General features: G+C 40.9%; 1 protein-coding gene across 2 annotated transcripts in view; it reads right to left on the bottom strand.

The window, feature by feature from the left end:
* Window positions 1-982: 982 nt before the first annotated feature.
* LOC131104292 (poly [ADP-ribose] polymerase tankyrase-1) overlaps window positions 983-18458 on the bottom strand; it is an 82059-nt gene continuing 64583 nt past the window's right edge. The window contains exons 18-29 of one of the 2 annotated variants that reach the window (XM_058051319.2): window positions 15372-15481; window positions 14723-14911; window positions 14243-14323; window positions 10987-11176; window positions 10820-10899; window positions 6453-6573; window positions 6276-6373; window positions 4525-4599; window positions 4340-4445; window positions 3164-3350; window positions 2916-3072; window positions 983-2803 (exon numbers count right to left, since the gene is read on the bottom strand). In XM_058051319.2, the coding sequence (XP_057907302.2) occupies window positions 2717-2803; window positions 2916-3072; window positions 3164-3350; window positions 4340-4445; window positions 4525-4599; window positions 6276-6373; window positions 6453-6573; window positions 10820-10899; window positions 10987-11176; window positions 14243-14323; window positions 14723-14911; window positions 15372-15481 (1481 nt within the window). In that variant the 3' untranslated portion in view covers window positions 983-2716. The remainder of the gene's footprint in view (window positions 2804-2915; window positions 3073-3163; window positions 3351-4339; window positions 4446-4524; window positions 4600-6275; window positions 6374-6452; window positions 6574-10819; window positions 10900-10986; window positions 11177-14242; window positions 14324-14722; window positions 14912-15371; window positions 15482-18458) is intronic. The other variant, XM_058051324.2, reaches the window with a different exon arrangement.

Below are 18458 nucleotides of genomic sequence, written 5' to 3'. Positions count from 1 at the left end.
TACTGTACTTTTCATTTAAGCATTCATGTTCTCATCATAGTGACTTTTTTAAGAGTGTAACAATACTGAAAGAGTGATAGATCGAGAGAGCGAGATCCAATCAGTCAACAACAAAAAAGAAAATATTGCAATACTTTGTGTGTGTTTTCTCTTTCTACAGTCTTTGTCTTCTCGATGCTGTTTAACCATCACGGCAATATCAAACCTTCATGTAAACGTGTGTGTATATATACATAGAAGAAATAACTTTCCTTCAATTTTATTGTGTGGAATGAATGATATGTGCATTTATTTATTACGGAATAAACTATGTTCTTATTTAAATGGTGTGTTTTCTTTGCAACACAATACAATATTAGGATTTATTTTTTACATAAAACATTTGTATTATGGAAATTAGTATCATAAAGCACTAATCTCCCATTTTAAATGTAATGTATTTTTTCCTTTAACATTTGCATAAATGAAAAAAAGACATTCAATTTTCAATGCTTATCATGACTTAAGCTTCTCGTTGGCTTTTGTTAAAAGTAATTGCCGGTTTACAGCGCCGCCAGGTGGCCACAAACGGTACACTTTTAAACGCGGCTTATTTCCGGTGTGTTGCTTCTGCTAAAAAACACCATATAAGTACTGCTTTAAACCTAGATGTCCATTGATATTGAGGATTGACATCTGTATTAGTCTATTCTACGGTAGTGTTGGCCACAAACCATACTAACAATAATAAAATATAGTATTCATGTAAAAATACGGCACTTCTGCTAGTGGTGGGCGCCTTCTACCGGAAGACCTGTGAAGTACACGCATAGAGCTGTGGCCCTTGATAGTTTAACATAACGGAGATAGGCAGCAATGTTTTCCGAATTTCAACTTACTCGTGTTGTCAGTGCGCCCTCTGGCGGATGTTCTTTGAATTACAACCCTGTCAAGACAAATTGGCTATACCCTACGGTACAGCCTTCTAATACAAAACAAACGAGACAGAATTGATTTCTTTATTAATATTTTTTCTTACAAGAATGTATGTAGCTAGTAGTGAAGTACAACCAGTTGCCCAACAGAAAAATGTCATTTAAACGTCACTTTTGCCCGGGTAATCGTACGTTCAAATGGCTGTATTACTATTCACAACAGGAAGGTGTTCACTTCAGCTCCGAACCGTAGAAAGGCGCTACCCGACTTCAGCCGAGAACAAACCTTTCTTTGTTGCTTCCAACAAACTTTATTCCAACAGAGGCCTTCCACGTGCCGTCGGGGCCCTCTCGACTCCCGCTCGTGACTGCCCAGGGTTCAAAGGTCATCCAAGTCCCCGCTACGTAGCTGTCCAAGGCAATGCCTGTAACAAAGGCGAACTGGCACCTCCACGCATACCAGCTCATACGTGACGCAAATAATATAAAACAATGTTTCATATTTAAAAAGTGTTCCACGGGACAAACGAAGAGTTGCGAATTAAAGTGAGTGTTCGTAACTCTCCAGTATGAGCATTTATTTGCTGCTCTCTGGTGGAAAACAAAAAAAGACACTTTCTTCACATATTGTGACATTCAGACGCCTTTAACATTGTACACTCATAAATATTTTTCTTGAAAAGTCAACATCTGAAGAAAACATTTTGAATATTTAGGGTCCATTTAAAAAATTTACAAGTTGTCATTAGGATATTTGACGTCAACGTGAATGCCAATTATTTAACTATTGTATTATTTTATGATTTACTCCAAAACATTGTATTACTGATCGCCATGGGGAAATACCTGCGTCATAGTAAAGTCACTTGGAGGCCATTTTAGTTTCACTGGAAGAAATTCAGTTAAAAACAGACATTTGTAAACCTCAGGCACATTTAAAAGAAGCTGCCTATTTTGTATACATTTTGTAAAATCGGGACTAAGAAGAACTTAAGTGTTACGTTAGCTGGCAAACTGCTACAATGCTAGCCAACTCTTTATCAGCTTGATTCAAATGATGGAAAGCAATTTTCTAGAACGTTTAAGAGTAGAATAAATCCAAATTTTCTCCCAGTAGGTTCCTTATGTGGTCCAACATGATATAGTTCAAGTTCGATGAATGTTAAAACGCACATTTACTACTTGAACTTGCTCCGTGGCGACGAATGGCAATGGCTTGTCTGTTGTCATTACTCGGCTGCGCCACCAGGGGGCTCCACTGCTCCACGTGGAGAGGAAATGTGCTAAGAGGAAGGAGTTTAATGTAAACAACAACACGTGGTTCCAAGTGGGGAACAATCAGACACAGTAAATGTGATGTAACAACACTTTAGACCCCATGTGGACATGTTTTGGGTTTCTCTCAAAAGTATTTAACTGTTATGGCTGAGAATAAACCTCCAAAATAGTTTTTTTGAAGGTCAGTTCTTCTTCAGGTGACAGGTTCAGACCAGCAGCAATGCAGTGTGGTGTCGTGTTTATTCTTCACATGGCGGCCCGCTGTCCCTTCTGGGGTTCACTTTGTCTTGTAACAAAAACACGCTCTTTGCTCAGTAACAGCCACTGAGCACTTTTTCAGACAACAGCGCATCATCTCGCCGTGCCTGCTTGATCGAGCCGCTGTGACCTCTTCCGCTTTTTAAGTTCGCACTTACGTGGGCTCAGAGGTGTCAAAAAAAAAAAAAAAACGCTGCCAGCTCAGAGGGCTTTCTCGTGAGAACAGCTGAAATTCTCGACCTTCAGATCCAGCTGGGGTGAGCGTGTTAGGACTTTTGCTCGGCAGTGGCGGCGGGCGTGGCCACGCTCTCTGGTTTAACAATCTGGTATGTGATCAAGTATTCTGGGTAAGCCTGTCAACAACAACAAACAAACTCAGGCTTTACCGAAACCATGACAACAACCACAAATACAGCCGAAATGATCATTGTGCACACAGCAGCATGAGACCAAGCATGTACAGACCTGCTCCCCTCTGTAGATGACGTACTCGGCATAGGCCAGTCCGTTGACACTAGGCCGCCCAATGACTGAGTGATGCCCGGGAGGCGCATGGGCCATCTTCATGGCACTAAACTGCAGAAAGGACTTCCCCAGTGTCACTCTGCAGAACAGCATCTGCCTGAAATGCAACGCACAAGTCAGCACAAGCGTGGGGGGGGGGAAACGAGGTCCCGTCTTGGAGGAAGTCACGCCACTTTAACCGACTTCACCTGTGACACACGTAGCAAGATCTGTCTTTGTGGGTCGGACACCCCGTGCCCCCGCCTATCCCGTAAACGTACTGGTTGCTTTTAGAGGAGTTCTCCGCAAAATAGATGCCGGCACCAAACATGCCGCCGATGTAAGCGTGGCGCTCGTCGAAACCTTTATGGATGATGGCGTTGATGAAGGGAGAACCTGGCGGGACAAGGAAGTGTTATTAGGTGAGTGATAATAACTTATACGGTATATTAGAGTTACCCTCGGTTGATGAGATTGTTTCATGTCTTTATTCAACACATCACGCACTCGCACACTTTTGGAAGTCATCATTTCATGTAGCCTGCATGAAGTGGTGAGTTGAATTGTTTTAGTTCCTCAGTCCCTGAGTCAAATGCGAGGTCAGGGGTCGCCAACTTTTACAATCAAAAGAGCCTGTTTACCGCTCGCTCACTAAAGAAAAATAGACTGGAGCCACAAAACATGATTTAAAAACAATCTATGTCAATATAAATCTATGTAGATAAAAATATCTTATAAACTTTCGAAAGTTTTAATTTTTTTTATTTATTTTATCAAGTTTTAACAGCCGAATCCAATAAATAGAAGTGAAATGTTCATTTGTGATGGATACCAACTCATAGGGTAATGATAGCATCATCTTGGTTAAACCTCAGAAAAAATGTGAAGCAAGTTGCGAGTCTCCAAAGATTTTGATTGACTGACAGATTTGGAGGTATCAAAGTAGTTCAGAAAAAAAAAAATCACGACAAATATGCTTATTTTCCCCATTCGGGTGTTAAAAAAAAACTTGAGCATTGCAAAGGGAGCCACAACAAAGAGGCTTAAGAGCCACATGCTGGAGCCGTGGGTTGCTGACCCCTGTGCTAGTTCTTTTTGTTTGTTAAACTGTCTGTCATGATTCCACACGCCTCTCAGTGGATGACATGCTGAATCTGAGCCAAAGGTCTGCAAGTGACAAAAAAAGACTTGAACCTGAAACATAAAGATCTGAAACTGTAACAAAAACAACAATCAAAAACTCATCTAATTGAACGTAGGAGTTCATTTCAACATTTCCGGTAGTAATCAGTGCTACCTTTCAGCGCCCCTCATAACTTGAGTCCAATACTAAACCTGTACTGGTGACCAGTGTGGCACTGCATGGTGTCACATGACATATTTACCATGAAAAAGCATACGCTCGTTGTGGTGGTTGTGATTTTCATCAGCAATCTCCTTCTGTCTGTGCGCGTACCGCTCTCGTAACTTCTTGTTCACCACCTTCTGAATCTGTACACAAAGAAAAAAAAAAAACTCACTCATTTTCGGGATTCCGACTTGAATGTTGACAACTAAACAGGTGCCTCACCTTGATGATGTTGTACTGACTGAAGACTCCGCCTGCGTTGCCGCCATCACGGTGCTCTCTGATGGTGCTCTGGAGCTGAGGACACAAAGGCGATGAGTAAGAAAGTTTTTACATATCAAAAAGATGTGCAGGACAAAAACATCTTTTGTCTTTGCCTCAGCTTTGTGTGTTCCGTTAGAAAGCGATGGCATTCAATTTGCATATCTAATTAATAACAACACTGTATGTTCAAGACCGGCTATAAAAAGCAGCTCTGACTGACATTTGGTAGTCTAGCAACAGCAGCTCCTTCTATTACAGTAAAGTCTCGTTATATCGATATCGGTTAAAACGAATTACTACTTATTACGATACTATTTTCATTTCCCGGCAAATTTCTAGTCTTTTATGATATAATTAGCTCCGTTAGTACGATACCCGGTTATTATGATAATCCGGTTACTACGATGCCCTTTTCATCTCCCGCCAGCCAATTTGGTCTGCTTATATCGATACAAAAGCAGCTTAAATCAATCTTTGCTTAAGGATTTCAATACCAAAAAAGAACACGGCGAACGGCTGCTTCCAGTCAACTTTATTTTTCATACTTCCACCACCAGAGTGCAGCACACACAGCGGAAAACACCCGTCCCTCGCGCCTACCCCTCCGGGTGGCAACACCTTCCCTATCGATAGTTCCGGGGTGAATTATGTCCCGGTAACCGGTAATCACTACAGCGTAAGTTTATTTTTATTTACTGTAGTACAAAATGTATTGTAGTACAAAAGCATGCTAGATACGCAATCCATGAACTCAAGGAGAAAATTACATGCCATATCAAAGATCCGCCCACTTTTAATGCAGTTCGGCGCAGGATCTGATATATGGATAGTCCGGTTATATCGGTATTTTTTCCGACTCCCGAGAATATCGATATAACGAGACTTTACTGTATGTTCTATTCCAATTCTAAAGATGAATATGAGAATCGGCTGTACGGCTGCACGGCGACCGAGTGGTTACCACACAGGCCTCACAGCTAGGAGACCCGAGTTCATGTGGGAGAGGCATGTCAGGAGTTTGCATGTTCTCCCTGTGCATGCGTGGGTTTTCTCCGGGTACTCCGGTTTCCTCCCACATTCCAAAAACATGCTAGGTTAATTGGCCACTCCAAATTGTCCATAGGTATGAATGTGAGTGTGAATGGTTGTTTGTCTATATGTGCCCTGTGATTGGCTGGCCACCAGTCCAGGGTGCACATCGCCTCTCGCCCGAAGACAGCTGGGATAGGCTCCAGCACCCCCGCGACCCTTGTGAGGATAAGACCCCCCTCCCCCAGCCCTTCAATCCTGCAACACAGTGCGTCTGATTTGCAAAGTAACACACGTAGTAATGAAGAATAAGTAGCTCGCTTATTTAAAGCCTACGTTTAAAATAATCTATATGAATTCCAAGAAAAAAATCTTGAATACTTTAGCCAAATCCTGTACAAGATTGAAATACGTCGCTGGAGACATATTACATTTGAAACGACTTTGGTTCCAGCTGACTGTTCTCATCAGTGTTGGAGCCTTTCACTGTGATATCTGCTGTCTCCTTCAATTCAATTGCTGTGGTTCCTCCGGCAGCAGCGGTAATAAGACATGTCATCAACTTTACTGAAACAATGCAATGTGTGAGTGATCATATGGTTGAATATACACATTACACACATGCAAAGTGATTGTCGGAAGTGTTTGAGGTTCACAAGCGTGTGTATGTGTGTGCCTACTTCCTCCTCCACCGACTGGAACTCCTTGTCATCCGGGGCCAGGTCGATGAGTACGGTGCCCTGGCTGGAGCAGTGGAACGTCAGGTACGGGTTGGCACCTACAAACACAAGATTTAGATTATTAGATTTCAGACGCGCGCCGCACAGGCAAATGCGCGTTTCTGCGTGTTGCCTGACCTTGCTGACCTCCCAGCAGCCGCTCGATGCCCTTGATGAGTTTGTGTCTGTGCCCGTAGGCGTTGATGCCAATCTCTTTGAGCTCCTCATGACCCATATCTGCCAGCACGTCCAGCGAGATCTGCTCGGAAACAGCAAAGAATGCTTGTCATGTTTCTTAAAATAGCATTGTTTTTCGTAATGGCGGTAGACGACCATAATGCATTCCAATGATGCTTATAAAAGAACAAATCGATGGTAATTTCCCTAAAAAGTAGCACAAATTATAATTGTTTTAAAATCAAATCATTCATCATGACAAAACACTAATAGAAGCAACATTTGGCACATTAAAAACATAAAAAACACTTAATTTCCATAATTAGACTGCCTCTTCTGCCCTTGAATTTGCATTTTAGCTCATTTAGTTAGCTCATTTTTATGCTTGAAAAATGATTAGTTTAAGCCAAGAATATGCAGAATTTGCTTAAATACGTATTTGATAACAGGTTGTGATCAACCACAAAACAGCGCTCATTAATTAATTGACTAATTATTCAAAAACACGGTAGAGTGAAGACGTGATGTTGGAAGAGCCAAGTAGCCACCAGCTAGCGATGACAGTAAATCTTTATTGTGGCCACTGTGCTATGAATAAATGTTCAAAATACCAGCAATTCTGCTTCAAGTATTTCTTTCCAACTGTGGAGAAAGTCATTTTATCTCTCCAGCTTCATAAATGACAGTGTTTCTAATCCCCAGCTTATAGTTCCTTTCACAGTTTTAGTCCCTTTTCCTTCAAAGCGGAGGTCGCATCAAAGCTAACAGAGGCGGGTCGCCGCTGCCTATTCCACATTGGCAGCAACACCTGAGGCTCGCCTCTCCCAGAAGCAATTGCTGCGAACCAAACAGTATTTTATACATCATATCAGATGCTGGTGCAATGTGATGATCTGTCTATAGCAGGGGTCGGGAACCTTTTTGGCGAATAGAGCCATGAAGGCCAGATATTTTAAAATGTGTATCTGTGAGAGCCATATACATTTTTTTAAAAATTGAATGCAATAAAATGTGTGCATTTTTATGTAAGACCAACAGTTTTAGATAATGGGCTCTAATTACGTAGACCAGGCACACTACCCCACGCCAATGGGGTGTGGCCAGCACACTTTCGTGAGCAGCGCAGTGTCTAATAATAAATCAAATACTTGTTGCCATTAATACAACTTCTGCTGCTGCTTAGTTTTGCACCGTACTCCGTAGACGTAGTTCATTCTTGGTTGGTTCTGCAGCTTTAGCTATTTGACTAAAGGAGGAAAGTTTACATTTACATGTTTTTTTGACATCTCAATGACCGAGGTAGACTACAGCATTACCCAGTAATAATCAAGTTTTGGTGTTTGACCTGGAAAATATCATCAGGAAAGATAGATATGGTTGGCCGTATTGCAGCAGAATATAGATGGACGAATTAAAATGCATAAGAAAGTTGTTGTTTTACTATTATTTCTGTGATGTTTACTTTAAAATGTTAGCAAAAATACATTTTTATTGTGGTAAGAAATGCTTGAGAGCCAGATACAGTCATCAAAAGAGCCCTACCTGGCTCCTGAGCCATAGGTTCCCTACCTCTGTGATAGAGGGAAGTCGGGTCGCTATAGGAATATGCACGCGAGGCATGGGTGATCTTTGTGGAGAAGCTTACTCTTGCTGAGAAAAGGCAGCAATAAAAGTCAAATGCTGCAAATGTCAGTGGGAAATATAGTGACCATGTCAAATACTGAAATTGTATGTATTTCTATCATTTCCGACACCAGCAGGTAATGTCACAGCCACAAGTTCTGAAGCAAGCAGTGGATAATAATTGGCATAGTGCAGACACAATGGGTCTGACAAATATTCATGAGCGCTAGTTTAACACGGCGTGCAGAAAAGGTTAATGAATGCACGGCGGTCATCGAGCAACTGATCAAAGCGATAGCCGTGAAGTTTGCAAGTTTGTTGATGGAGGGAAGTGTAAAAAAAGGGTGTGTGAACTCTGCTTTTTAAATGGTAACCTTAATCTGCTCTCGTCTGGGCTGCCGTCTTTTCTGTTTGGAGAGATGAGTGCGTTGGGGGACATGGCAGGGAAAAAAAAAGGAGGTTGTGCGTGCATTGGCAGAGTGTCAGACGCTGGTCTGATCTCGCTGACAGTCCTGACGCAGCCGTAAGACACTGTCTCACAAAATTAACCTGGAAGCAAATAATGAAGCGGCGGCAACCTTCTGAGTGGAATTGAGGGGGAAGTTTTAATCACATTCCCTGGATGAACCGATAAAGAAGAAGTGCAACGTAGATATCACTCATTTGAATTGACAGATGTGGTCTATTCGATAAAACGCAGCTGGACTGGAGTCTAATGCAGCTTGTTGTTGAACGGGAGAAAATGTACAAGCGAGGCCCACATAGTGAAAAGTCAATAGGACTTAAGGGCCATGTTGATATTCATTCATTCATTTTCTACCGCTTATCCTCACGAGGGTCACGGGGGTGCTGGAGCCTATTCCAGCTGTCTTCGGCCGAGAGGCGGGCTACACCCTGGACTGGTCGCCAGCCAATCACAGGGCACATATAGACAAACAACCATTCACACTCACATTCATACCTATGGACAATTTGGAGTGGCTAATTAACCTAGCTTGTTTTTGGAATGTGGGAGGAAACCGGAGTACCCGGAGAAAACCCACGCATGCACAGGGAGAACACGCAAACGCCACACAGAGATGGCAGAGGGTGGGATTGAACTCGGGTCGTGCTAACCACTCGGTTGCCGTGCAGCCACTACATTGATATATACCGTATTTTCTGGACTATAAGTCGCTCCGGAGTATAAGTCGCACAAGGTCAAAAATGCATAATTAGGTAGAAAAAAAACTGGCGTATATGTCGCATTTTTTGCGGGTAATTTATTTTACAAACTACTTGACCAAAACAGACATTACGTCCTCTTGGAAGGCAAGTTCTAACAATAAAATAATAGAGAACAGGCTGAATAGATGTAAGATATGCTAACACAATGCTTATTCAGTTACACCAAAAATAAACATGAACAGAAAAGGTGTCCAGTGTTTATGTAACAAACAGTTTTTTCATTTATAAGTCGCTCTGGAGTATAAGTTGCAGGAACAGCCAACCTATGAAAGAAAGTTTGACTTATAGTGCGGAAAATACGGTATATAAGAAAAAACTGCATCTGAGCTTTATCATACAGGTGAAAAAGCCGTAATATTTTGACTTTATTCTCGTACAACTACAGCTGTTTTCCATTTCTCCCGTTTTTTTTTATTTTCTCCAACTAAGTTTCTTCTCATATTTACGACTTTACAGTACATGTTGACTTTATTCTAGTGCAGACATTAAATAACAACCCTGTAGTCACCTTTACACTCCTATTATTCCCATTCTATGTTTACAACACATTACTAATACGCAGGGACACAATGATGGCCACGGCTTTAAGCATAGCATTATCGCGAGCTAACTAGATAGCTTCCAATGTATTTATTCTAAACTAAAGAAAAGGTCTCAAACGGAGTGGGGAAGAAAAAGTAAGAAGCTTAAAGCCTACCACTTCCACACAGAATGGAGGAAACTTTTTTTCACATTGGACATACTGTCACGATCCTCAAGTTAGCCTATGTGACAGTTTAGTTATTTCCTGCTTTTATGCCTTAGTTCCTGTTGTATGCTCTTATTTTGGTAACATTTCCTGTTTGCCTTGGGTTTTGTCCGCCTGCTTTGTTTTTTCCTTTTCACTCGCACCTGTGGCTATCTGCATACTGGGGTCCATACCATGCCATTATACAACTACGGTATAATTGTTCTATATTAAAGTGGTTTTTTGATAACATTTTTGAGTGGATGATACAGATTAATCGGATATACATAGTTAGCTAAGGGAAAAATTGTTTTAGATTTTGTGCGATTATAGTAGTGGGTGGTATTGTTTACAGTAACGTGAAGTGGAGCACAATTGTTCAGAGTAAAATGAGTGAGTGATGTAAATGCTTCCAGATGAGTGGTTGTTCATGCTGTAGTGAGATGCTGCATACTTTTTCTTTCCACACACAGACGACGCTCGCCTCCATCTCACCACTCGGAATATCAATGAAGACTTGTTTCCCTTCAGGGGAATTAGGAGAAACACTCAGGCTGCATATTGCCTCCACTCTTGACTTCAGTGCTTGGACTTCATCCAGCTGTCACTTTCAATTTCTCTTTCTGCTTCTGTCTGCTTGCTTCTTCCTCCTGCCATCTCCCTGTTTGTCTCATCTTCAACATGCTGCGTTCCCGCTCCCTCCCTCCCGTGGCCACCTTTTCACACATGCTTCATCTTCTCAGAGAAGTACCTGTTCCCTCTGGAAGATGTCTCGGAGGTGATCCAGTCCCAGACTCTTTAAGAACTGGTTGATGGTCATGTCAAGTAGTGCTGGAGAAAACATGGAGAAGCAGATGTTTACAGGGATGTTTTCAACCCGTGCGCACGTTTTATTGTTAATTTTTGACGTGTACTTACTATCTCCTTCCTTCCTGTCCGAGCTCGATGCTCCATCTGCCGTTCCTGTGGCACCGCCCACCGTGATGTCGCTGAGGGGCGTGCTCAGGTTGTCGATGCTGCTGGCCGCTGACAAGCAGGACGACGGTGACGGCGAGGGAGAGATGACCACGCCCCCCGTGGCGCCGGCTGTCACCACGCTGGCACTCACCTGGAGGCAAAAAAAGAAATGAATTTAGGATAAGATAAGGTATGTCATTATTAGTCCCACAAGAGGAAATTACAGATTTACAGCAGCAAAAGCAGAGTACAAAAAGCGCACAAGAGTAGAGAAAATCAAAGGACATCACTATTTACAGCTGTGGACGTGTTGATCAAGTCACAGGATTATTGCAAGGTTATCGCATGGTTTACTGCATTTAGAGTCTGACTTGCCATATCGCTCCTTCACATACTTTGGCCGCATCATCCTATATCACTAATGGAGCTCCTCAGTGCAGTGAGGGTGTGTTCAGCTTCTTCTTTCTTGATGTTTACATCGTAACTCCAGGCAGCACCTCTTTCATGACATTCAAACATCATTTCATTTCTCCATACACCATTTTCAGTGCAAACATGCGGCAAAAACCAATGTCTTATATTTCTACAACTGTTGCAGCCGACAGCAGGTTCTTATTTACCTCTGTTGTACCTCCATTATTATGTCAAGGGAGTTTTTTTCGTTGTCTCTGTCACAAATGCTTGCTCATGTGGGGTTCCATATGTTCTCTTTAAAGCACGGCGAACGTGAATTGTGTATTGTTTATGCAAAATATATATACAGTAAAGTCTCGTTATATCGATATCGGTTATATCGAAGTACTGCTTATTACGATACTATTTTCATTTCCCGGCAAATTTCTAGTCTTTTATGATATAATTAGTTCCGTTAGTACGATACCCGGTTATTATGATAATCCGGTTACTACGATGCCCTTTTCATCTCCCGCCAGCCAATTTGGTCTGCTTATATCGATACAAAAGCAGCTTAAATCAATCTTTGCTTAAGGATTTCAATACCAAAAAAGAACACGGCGAACGGCTGCTTCCAGTCAACTTTATTTTTCACACTTCCACCACCAGAGCACAGCACACACACCGATTCCCGCACTTCCTGGTTCACAGGTCATGCTCAACCCGCCCCACATAGCTGGCCAAACACATGCCTGCAACAGAAGAACCAACTGACATAGCATACACACCTATTCCAACGTACATGCTGGCGTTCGTGGTTTCTGAAACCACGAACGCAGTTGGTTCTTCTGTTGCAGGCATGTGTTTGGCCAGCTATGTGGGGCGGGTTGAGCATGACCTGTGAACCAGGAAGTGCGGGAATCGGTGTGTGTGCTGTGCTCTGGTGGTGGAAGTGTGAAAAATAAAGTTGACTGGAAGCAGCCGTTCGCCGTGTTCTTTTTTGGTATTGAAATCCTTAAGCAAAGATTGATTTAAGCTGCTCGACATTGTTCTATACTATAGAACAATGTCGAGTGCATTATTGCCCACTTTTAATGCAGTTCGGCGCAGGATCGGATATATCGACAGTCCGGTTATATCGATATTTTTTCCGACTCCCGACAATATCAATATAACAAGACTTTACTGTACCGTATATGGCGCACTTTGTTTCATAGGTTGGCTGTTACGACTGCGACTTATACTCCAGAGCGACTTATAAATGAAAAAACTGTTTATGCTACATAAACACTGGACACATTTTCTGTGCATGTTTATTTTTTGTATAGCTGAATAACCATTGTGTTATCTCATTCAGCCTGTTCTCTATTCTTTTATTGTTATTACTTGCCTTCCAAGAGGACATATTGTCTGGTTTGTTCAAGTAGTTTATAAAAGAAATTACCCGCAAAAAATGTGACTTATGTATGTTTTTTTTCTACCTAATTATGCATTTTTGGCCTTGTGGGACTTATACTCTGGAGCGACTTATAGTCCAGAAAATACGGTATTTTTTTTTTCCCGTTATTTGGGCAAATATATGAATCATTACAGTGCATTTCTTACATCAATCAAAATATAACTTTCCATTATTTACGTTTGTATTCAACTATCTGATTCCAAGCCCAAAAGGAGTAGGCTGAAGCAAAAGCTTATAAATGCCTTGCAAAATATAATCATGTTCATGCCACAGCCTTGTTTCCCCTGTTATTATTATCATTGTAATATTATTATTATTATCATTATCATTATTGTTATAATCTTTATCATTATTAACATCATTATAATCATCATTAATATTACCATTTTCATCATTATAGTTAAAAAAAATATATTTTTTAATTGTTTAATTTTCCAGACATTGCTTCTTGTAGAGTGCTGTATCATTTCATCTGTTATTTTCTGAAATCCGCAGTCTTTGTGTGTCGATTTATTAGCCCACTTTTTTGTGACATTTACTTATTTTCTGGATTGCATGTGTCTAATCTTATGCAGTAAAAAACAAGAAGTTGAGACTGTGTCTGGACAGGTGACCAACCCAAACATCAGTTTCTTCTTGGTAAAACCTACCTGAGGTTTTTAGACGTGTTTATTAGTTTGTGTGTGTCTAGTCTTGTGCATTAGGAAGCAAGGTTTTAGGTCTGTGCTCAAACCAATTTTTGAAGCAATGATGTCTTGCTGTCCATTATTACTATTTTTTGTAAAGTAATAATTAATAATAATTATTGATAATAATAATGATAATCACTACCTCTATATTTATGCATGTTAGCCTAGGTACCTCTAACAATTTATAGTTACAAAGGTATTAAGGTAATATTCTTACATTTCTCATATCAGTCAATCAGCGATTCCAGCAGAGATGACAAGACAGTAGAATGATCACTATTAAAATACCATTCCCACTTATATTTATAATCAGACACTTAGCTTGTACTGTGTCACATTATTAATAAAACTGACCTAACTATTTTTTATGACAAAACTTTGTGACTAAGACAAAAAATAACAACAAGGTGTATGATGTTATTGCCTCAGCAAAAGAAAAAATTGTTGGCGCACTTGTAAAAAACATTCCCGGTGGAACCTCGGTTTTTGACAAAAATAGGTCTCAGTTGTCATACACACAGTCATCGTACGGCCAAACACAAATTAATGATAGAAACCGAGGTTCCACTCTAGTTGTGTTGATAGGGAAACTGACTGCACCTTTGATTTTAACTACAGGAGCCATACTGTACCAAATCTAAAAATAAATATCTATTGTTCCATCTTTGGCACTCACCACAGTGGCCTGTGGTTTCAGACAACTGGGCAGGGCGTCTGGTGGCATGGCGTCTATCAGCAACGCTCTGATGTCATCAGCCTGCAACAAAGAAATTCATGTCATTGATGCAGAACTCCGCCCCCCCCGACCACCAAAACACGCTTGTCTGGTTGATTGTAGGCTCTAAAATGTGAATGTGAGTGTGAATGGTTGTTTGTGTTCATTATCTCTTCTTCCTATGCCTTCAATAGCTGTACGGAAACGGAAACAGTTTGGAAACTCTTGATTTATGTCTTCAGTCACTTGATTTTGTGTACTATATTGGGTAATATCAATGTGTAGGTGACTATAGGGGTGTTAGTTTCTGTCTAGAGGGCTCTAACAATGTTAAAAGTCATGTGTAGAAGATTGTATTCCATTTATAAATAAGGGTTTGGAACCAATTAATTGGTGTAATATGACTTGGTTATTTTGAATTTTCAAGAAAGAGTTTCGTACTGTTGCCAAGTCCAGCGGCGTCTGCCCCTCCTGGTTCTTCATGGTGGGATCGGCCCCGTGGGCCAACAGGAGAGCGCAGAGCTGAGTGCGCCCCTTCTGCGCCGCCTCGTGCAGGGGAGTAAACGCCCATTTGTCTGTGGCGTTGACGCACGTGTTGTACTTGATGAGCAGGGCGGCTATGTCAACATGCTGGACGTGTAGAAGTACAGGAAATAAAACCCAGAAGAAAGCAGACAGAAAGGATCAAATCAAAACTAAAGTTGCACTGCGGAACCATGTGAATTATGACCCTCATCCAGAGCCTCCTTTTCCCGACTGGCCTTCCTTTCTTTTATTCTTCTTGTTCTTATTGTCTATTGTTACTCTGGCCTTGCTTATCTTGGCGACAACTACACAATGCAAGCCTCCCACTGAGAAGCAGGGAGACGCTAAATGGAGTGTTTGTGTGTCTCCTCTGGACCACGGAGCTCTCCAACTGCTCATCCAACATGTGTTTCATGACTCTTTCAGGAGGCCAGTGCTATTCAGGCACTCCATAAAAAAGAGAGACAATTTATTTTCCATCCCACGTCCCTGGCTCTGTCCCTTTTGATTCATGGCATCCGTCTTTGCGCACACATAAAGACATTTGTCGTTGTATATGTCTTACCCCGTATGAAGCGGCGTTGTGCAAAGGTATCAGGCCGCCTTTGTCTTGCGCGTTCACGTCGGCTCCGTGTTCTAACAGGTACTCGGCCACCTCCAGGTTGTTGTAGCCGGCTAGAGGGCGCCAAGGAAGAAGGAGAGCGATTGTTAAATAGTGGGAAAGAGAGTTGAGATGGAAAGAATAAAGCAGGGGTCTCCAACTTCGGCCACTATGGGATGTACTTTGACAAAAGGAAAGGAGAGGTGAGCTATTTGGGTTTTATTCATATGTCTGGGAACATTTCAATCAGGGGTGACCAAACTTTTTCCAGTGAGGGCCATGTGCTGAAAAATTAAAGGGCAGCGGTGTATATTTATATATTTATATATATATATTGGCAAGCAACACGTGTACATGTGCTAACTGGTTATATATATTAATAAAAAATGCATCTCAGCTTTGTTATATAGGTAAAAAGGCCTATTTTTAGTGTGAACTTACGTCTTATTTATCTCTCTTTGTTTCCTGATAATATTCTTGTTACAATATTACTTAATTCTTGCAAAATTATAGCAGTTTATTCTCAATTTCTTGTTTGTTTTTTTCCCAACTGTTGAAATTTTTTCTTGTATATTTTCGTACCTTAATTCTTTAAAAATTACAACTTTAGTATTGTATTGTTTGTTTTTCATATTACAACATTTTTCTTTAGTACAGTAAAGTCTCGTTATATCGATATCGGTTAAAACGAATTACTACTTATTATGATACTATTTTCATTTCCCGGCAAATTTCTAGTCTTTTATGATATAATTAGTTCCGTTAGTACGATACCCGGTTATTATGATAATCCGGTTACTAGGATGCCCTTTTCATCTCCCGCCAGCCAATTTGGTCTGCTTATATCGATACAAAAGCAGCTTAAATCAATCTTTGCTTAAGGATTTCAATACCAAAAAAGAACACGGCGAACGGCTGCTTCCAGTCAACTTTATTTTTCACACTTCCACCACCAGAGTGCAGCACACACAGCGGAAAACACCCGTCCCTCGCGCCTACCCCTCCGGGTGGCAACACCTTCCCTATCGATAGTTCCGGGGTGAATTATGTCCCGGTAACCGGTAATCACTACAGCGTAAGTTTATTTTTATTTACTGTAGTACAAAATGTATTGTAGTACAAAAGCATGCTAAATACGCAATCCATGAACTCAAGGAGAAAATTACATGCCATATCAAAGATCCGCCCACTTTTAATGCAGTTCGGCGCAGGATCGGATATATGGATAGTCCGGTTATATCGGTATTTTTTCCGACTCCCGAGAATAACGATATAACGAGACTTTACTGTATTTCAACTTTATGGGAGAAAAAATATAACATTTCAACATTATTCCCCGAATAAACTGATGAATGAGAGCGACACGGTGTGCGGGAACCTTCTTTTGAACACTTTGTTGGCTACACCTGCTTCCTACGCACCTGAATCTCCAGGTGTGCTGAGACTCTGCATTTACTCCTGGAACATTATTCTGTAAAATTATGGCATTTTCTCAATACATTTTTCTGTCAATATTTTGATATTATTATTGTAACATTACATCTAATTTGTACATTTTTGCTGCTGTTGTTTATTTTTGTTAGTTTCCTATTAAAATTAGAATAGAATAGTTAGATTCTATTAGTTAATTTCTATTCTTAGAATATGCTGTTGGGTTAATTTAAAAAAAGAACAGCCATGGGCCGGAAATGGCCCCGGGACCACACTTTGGACACCCCTGATTTATAAAAATGCCCCTCACAAGCTACCTGTTGCAGACCCCTGGAAGCTGGATATATCAGCATGTCAAACACAATATGAGTACATATAATAATAATACATGCATAATAATATGCAACATTTGTACGGCAAGCTATGCACTGTTTCATTATTATTTTTGGTTGGATGTTAAACATTCAGTAAGTTTTTATTCCACATTTTTCAGCCCTGAGGCTTGTCTGCAGGCTTCTTTTCCCCTTGACACTAAGTTTATGGAAGAGTACACATTACATTATTCATATAGAATCGATGGGTGCCGCACATTTAGCATTTCCATCTGGAGTCTTTAAAGCGCACTTCATGTTCACCACTTGACATTCACATCCATACTCGGTACACATGAAAGATGTGATACAATATCTAGTATCACCATATACAATAAAATGACAGCATATTGCAAATATAGTCATTTTCAACAAGTTTCTGATAATATTAAATGGAAGTTTCATTGTTATGAGTTAGCATTAATCCGCAAATTATATTGATTATTTTGACAGCAGATTTCACTGATTGCCTCATGACTACTGATATTCATATTAAATCACAGAAAAACCCTTGTGACAGCGCACAGAATCCATGACCCCTCTACAGTTCATTAGCATTCAATAATCTTGATCCTTCACAATGGTTGCGACTGCAGAGTGGCTCAGATCTCCTCTCTGAGCTTTTTATGATGTTCATTTTCACTTCATGTTGTGCACAAAGTAATTTACACTGATCTCTCGCCAACTCCCGGAAATTCACTCATCACTGTCTGGACCCAAATAACCACGATAAGAGAGGGGTTACTGTAATAAACAAGGTTATACTTACTACTATTCTTTCGCTGCTGTAACTAGTTGTTGAGCGAGTAACGTGTAGAGCCCATTCTTAACCACCAAGCGTCATAGTAAATGTAGTAAACTCAGCACCAAGCGTATCGTGTTGTATATTATGCCTCCAGCTGAGCATGTTTTTCTGGCAGACGCTGCTGATATTATCAGCACAGCAAGCATGAAATGTGGATTTATGAGTGTTTGTGCCTCTGAGGTATTGTAGAGTGGGGGCTCTGAAGTAGACTTGGAAGTTTACAGATCCTGATTATGTGTGTGTGTGTGTCTTTGAGGGTGTGATCATTTCTGCCAAGTCCCAAGGACACTATAGTTTATACATCCAGTACACCTGCAGAATCTAAGGAGATCCAGTAGTTTATACATCCGGTACACCTGCAGAATCTAGGGAGATCCAGTAGTTTATACATCCAGTACACCTGCAGAATCTAAGGAGATCCTGTAGTTTATACGTCCGGTACAG

Source organism: Doryrhamphus excisus, linkage group LG10 (assembly GCF_037039965.1).
Source record: "Doryrhamphus excisus strain RoL-2023G ecotype Guam linkage group LG10, RoL_Dexc_Guam_v1.1, whole genome shotgun sequence".
Classification (NCBI taxonomy): domain Eukaryota; kingdom Metazoa; phylum Chordata; class Actinopteri; order Syngnathiformes; family Syngnathidae; genus Doryrhamphus; species Doryrhamphus excisus.
Note: the sequence above shows the minus strand (reverse complement) of the source record. Positions and strands in the feature narration are given on the sequence as shown.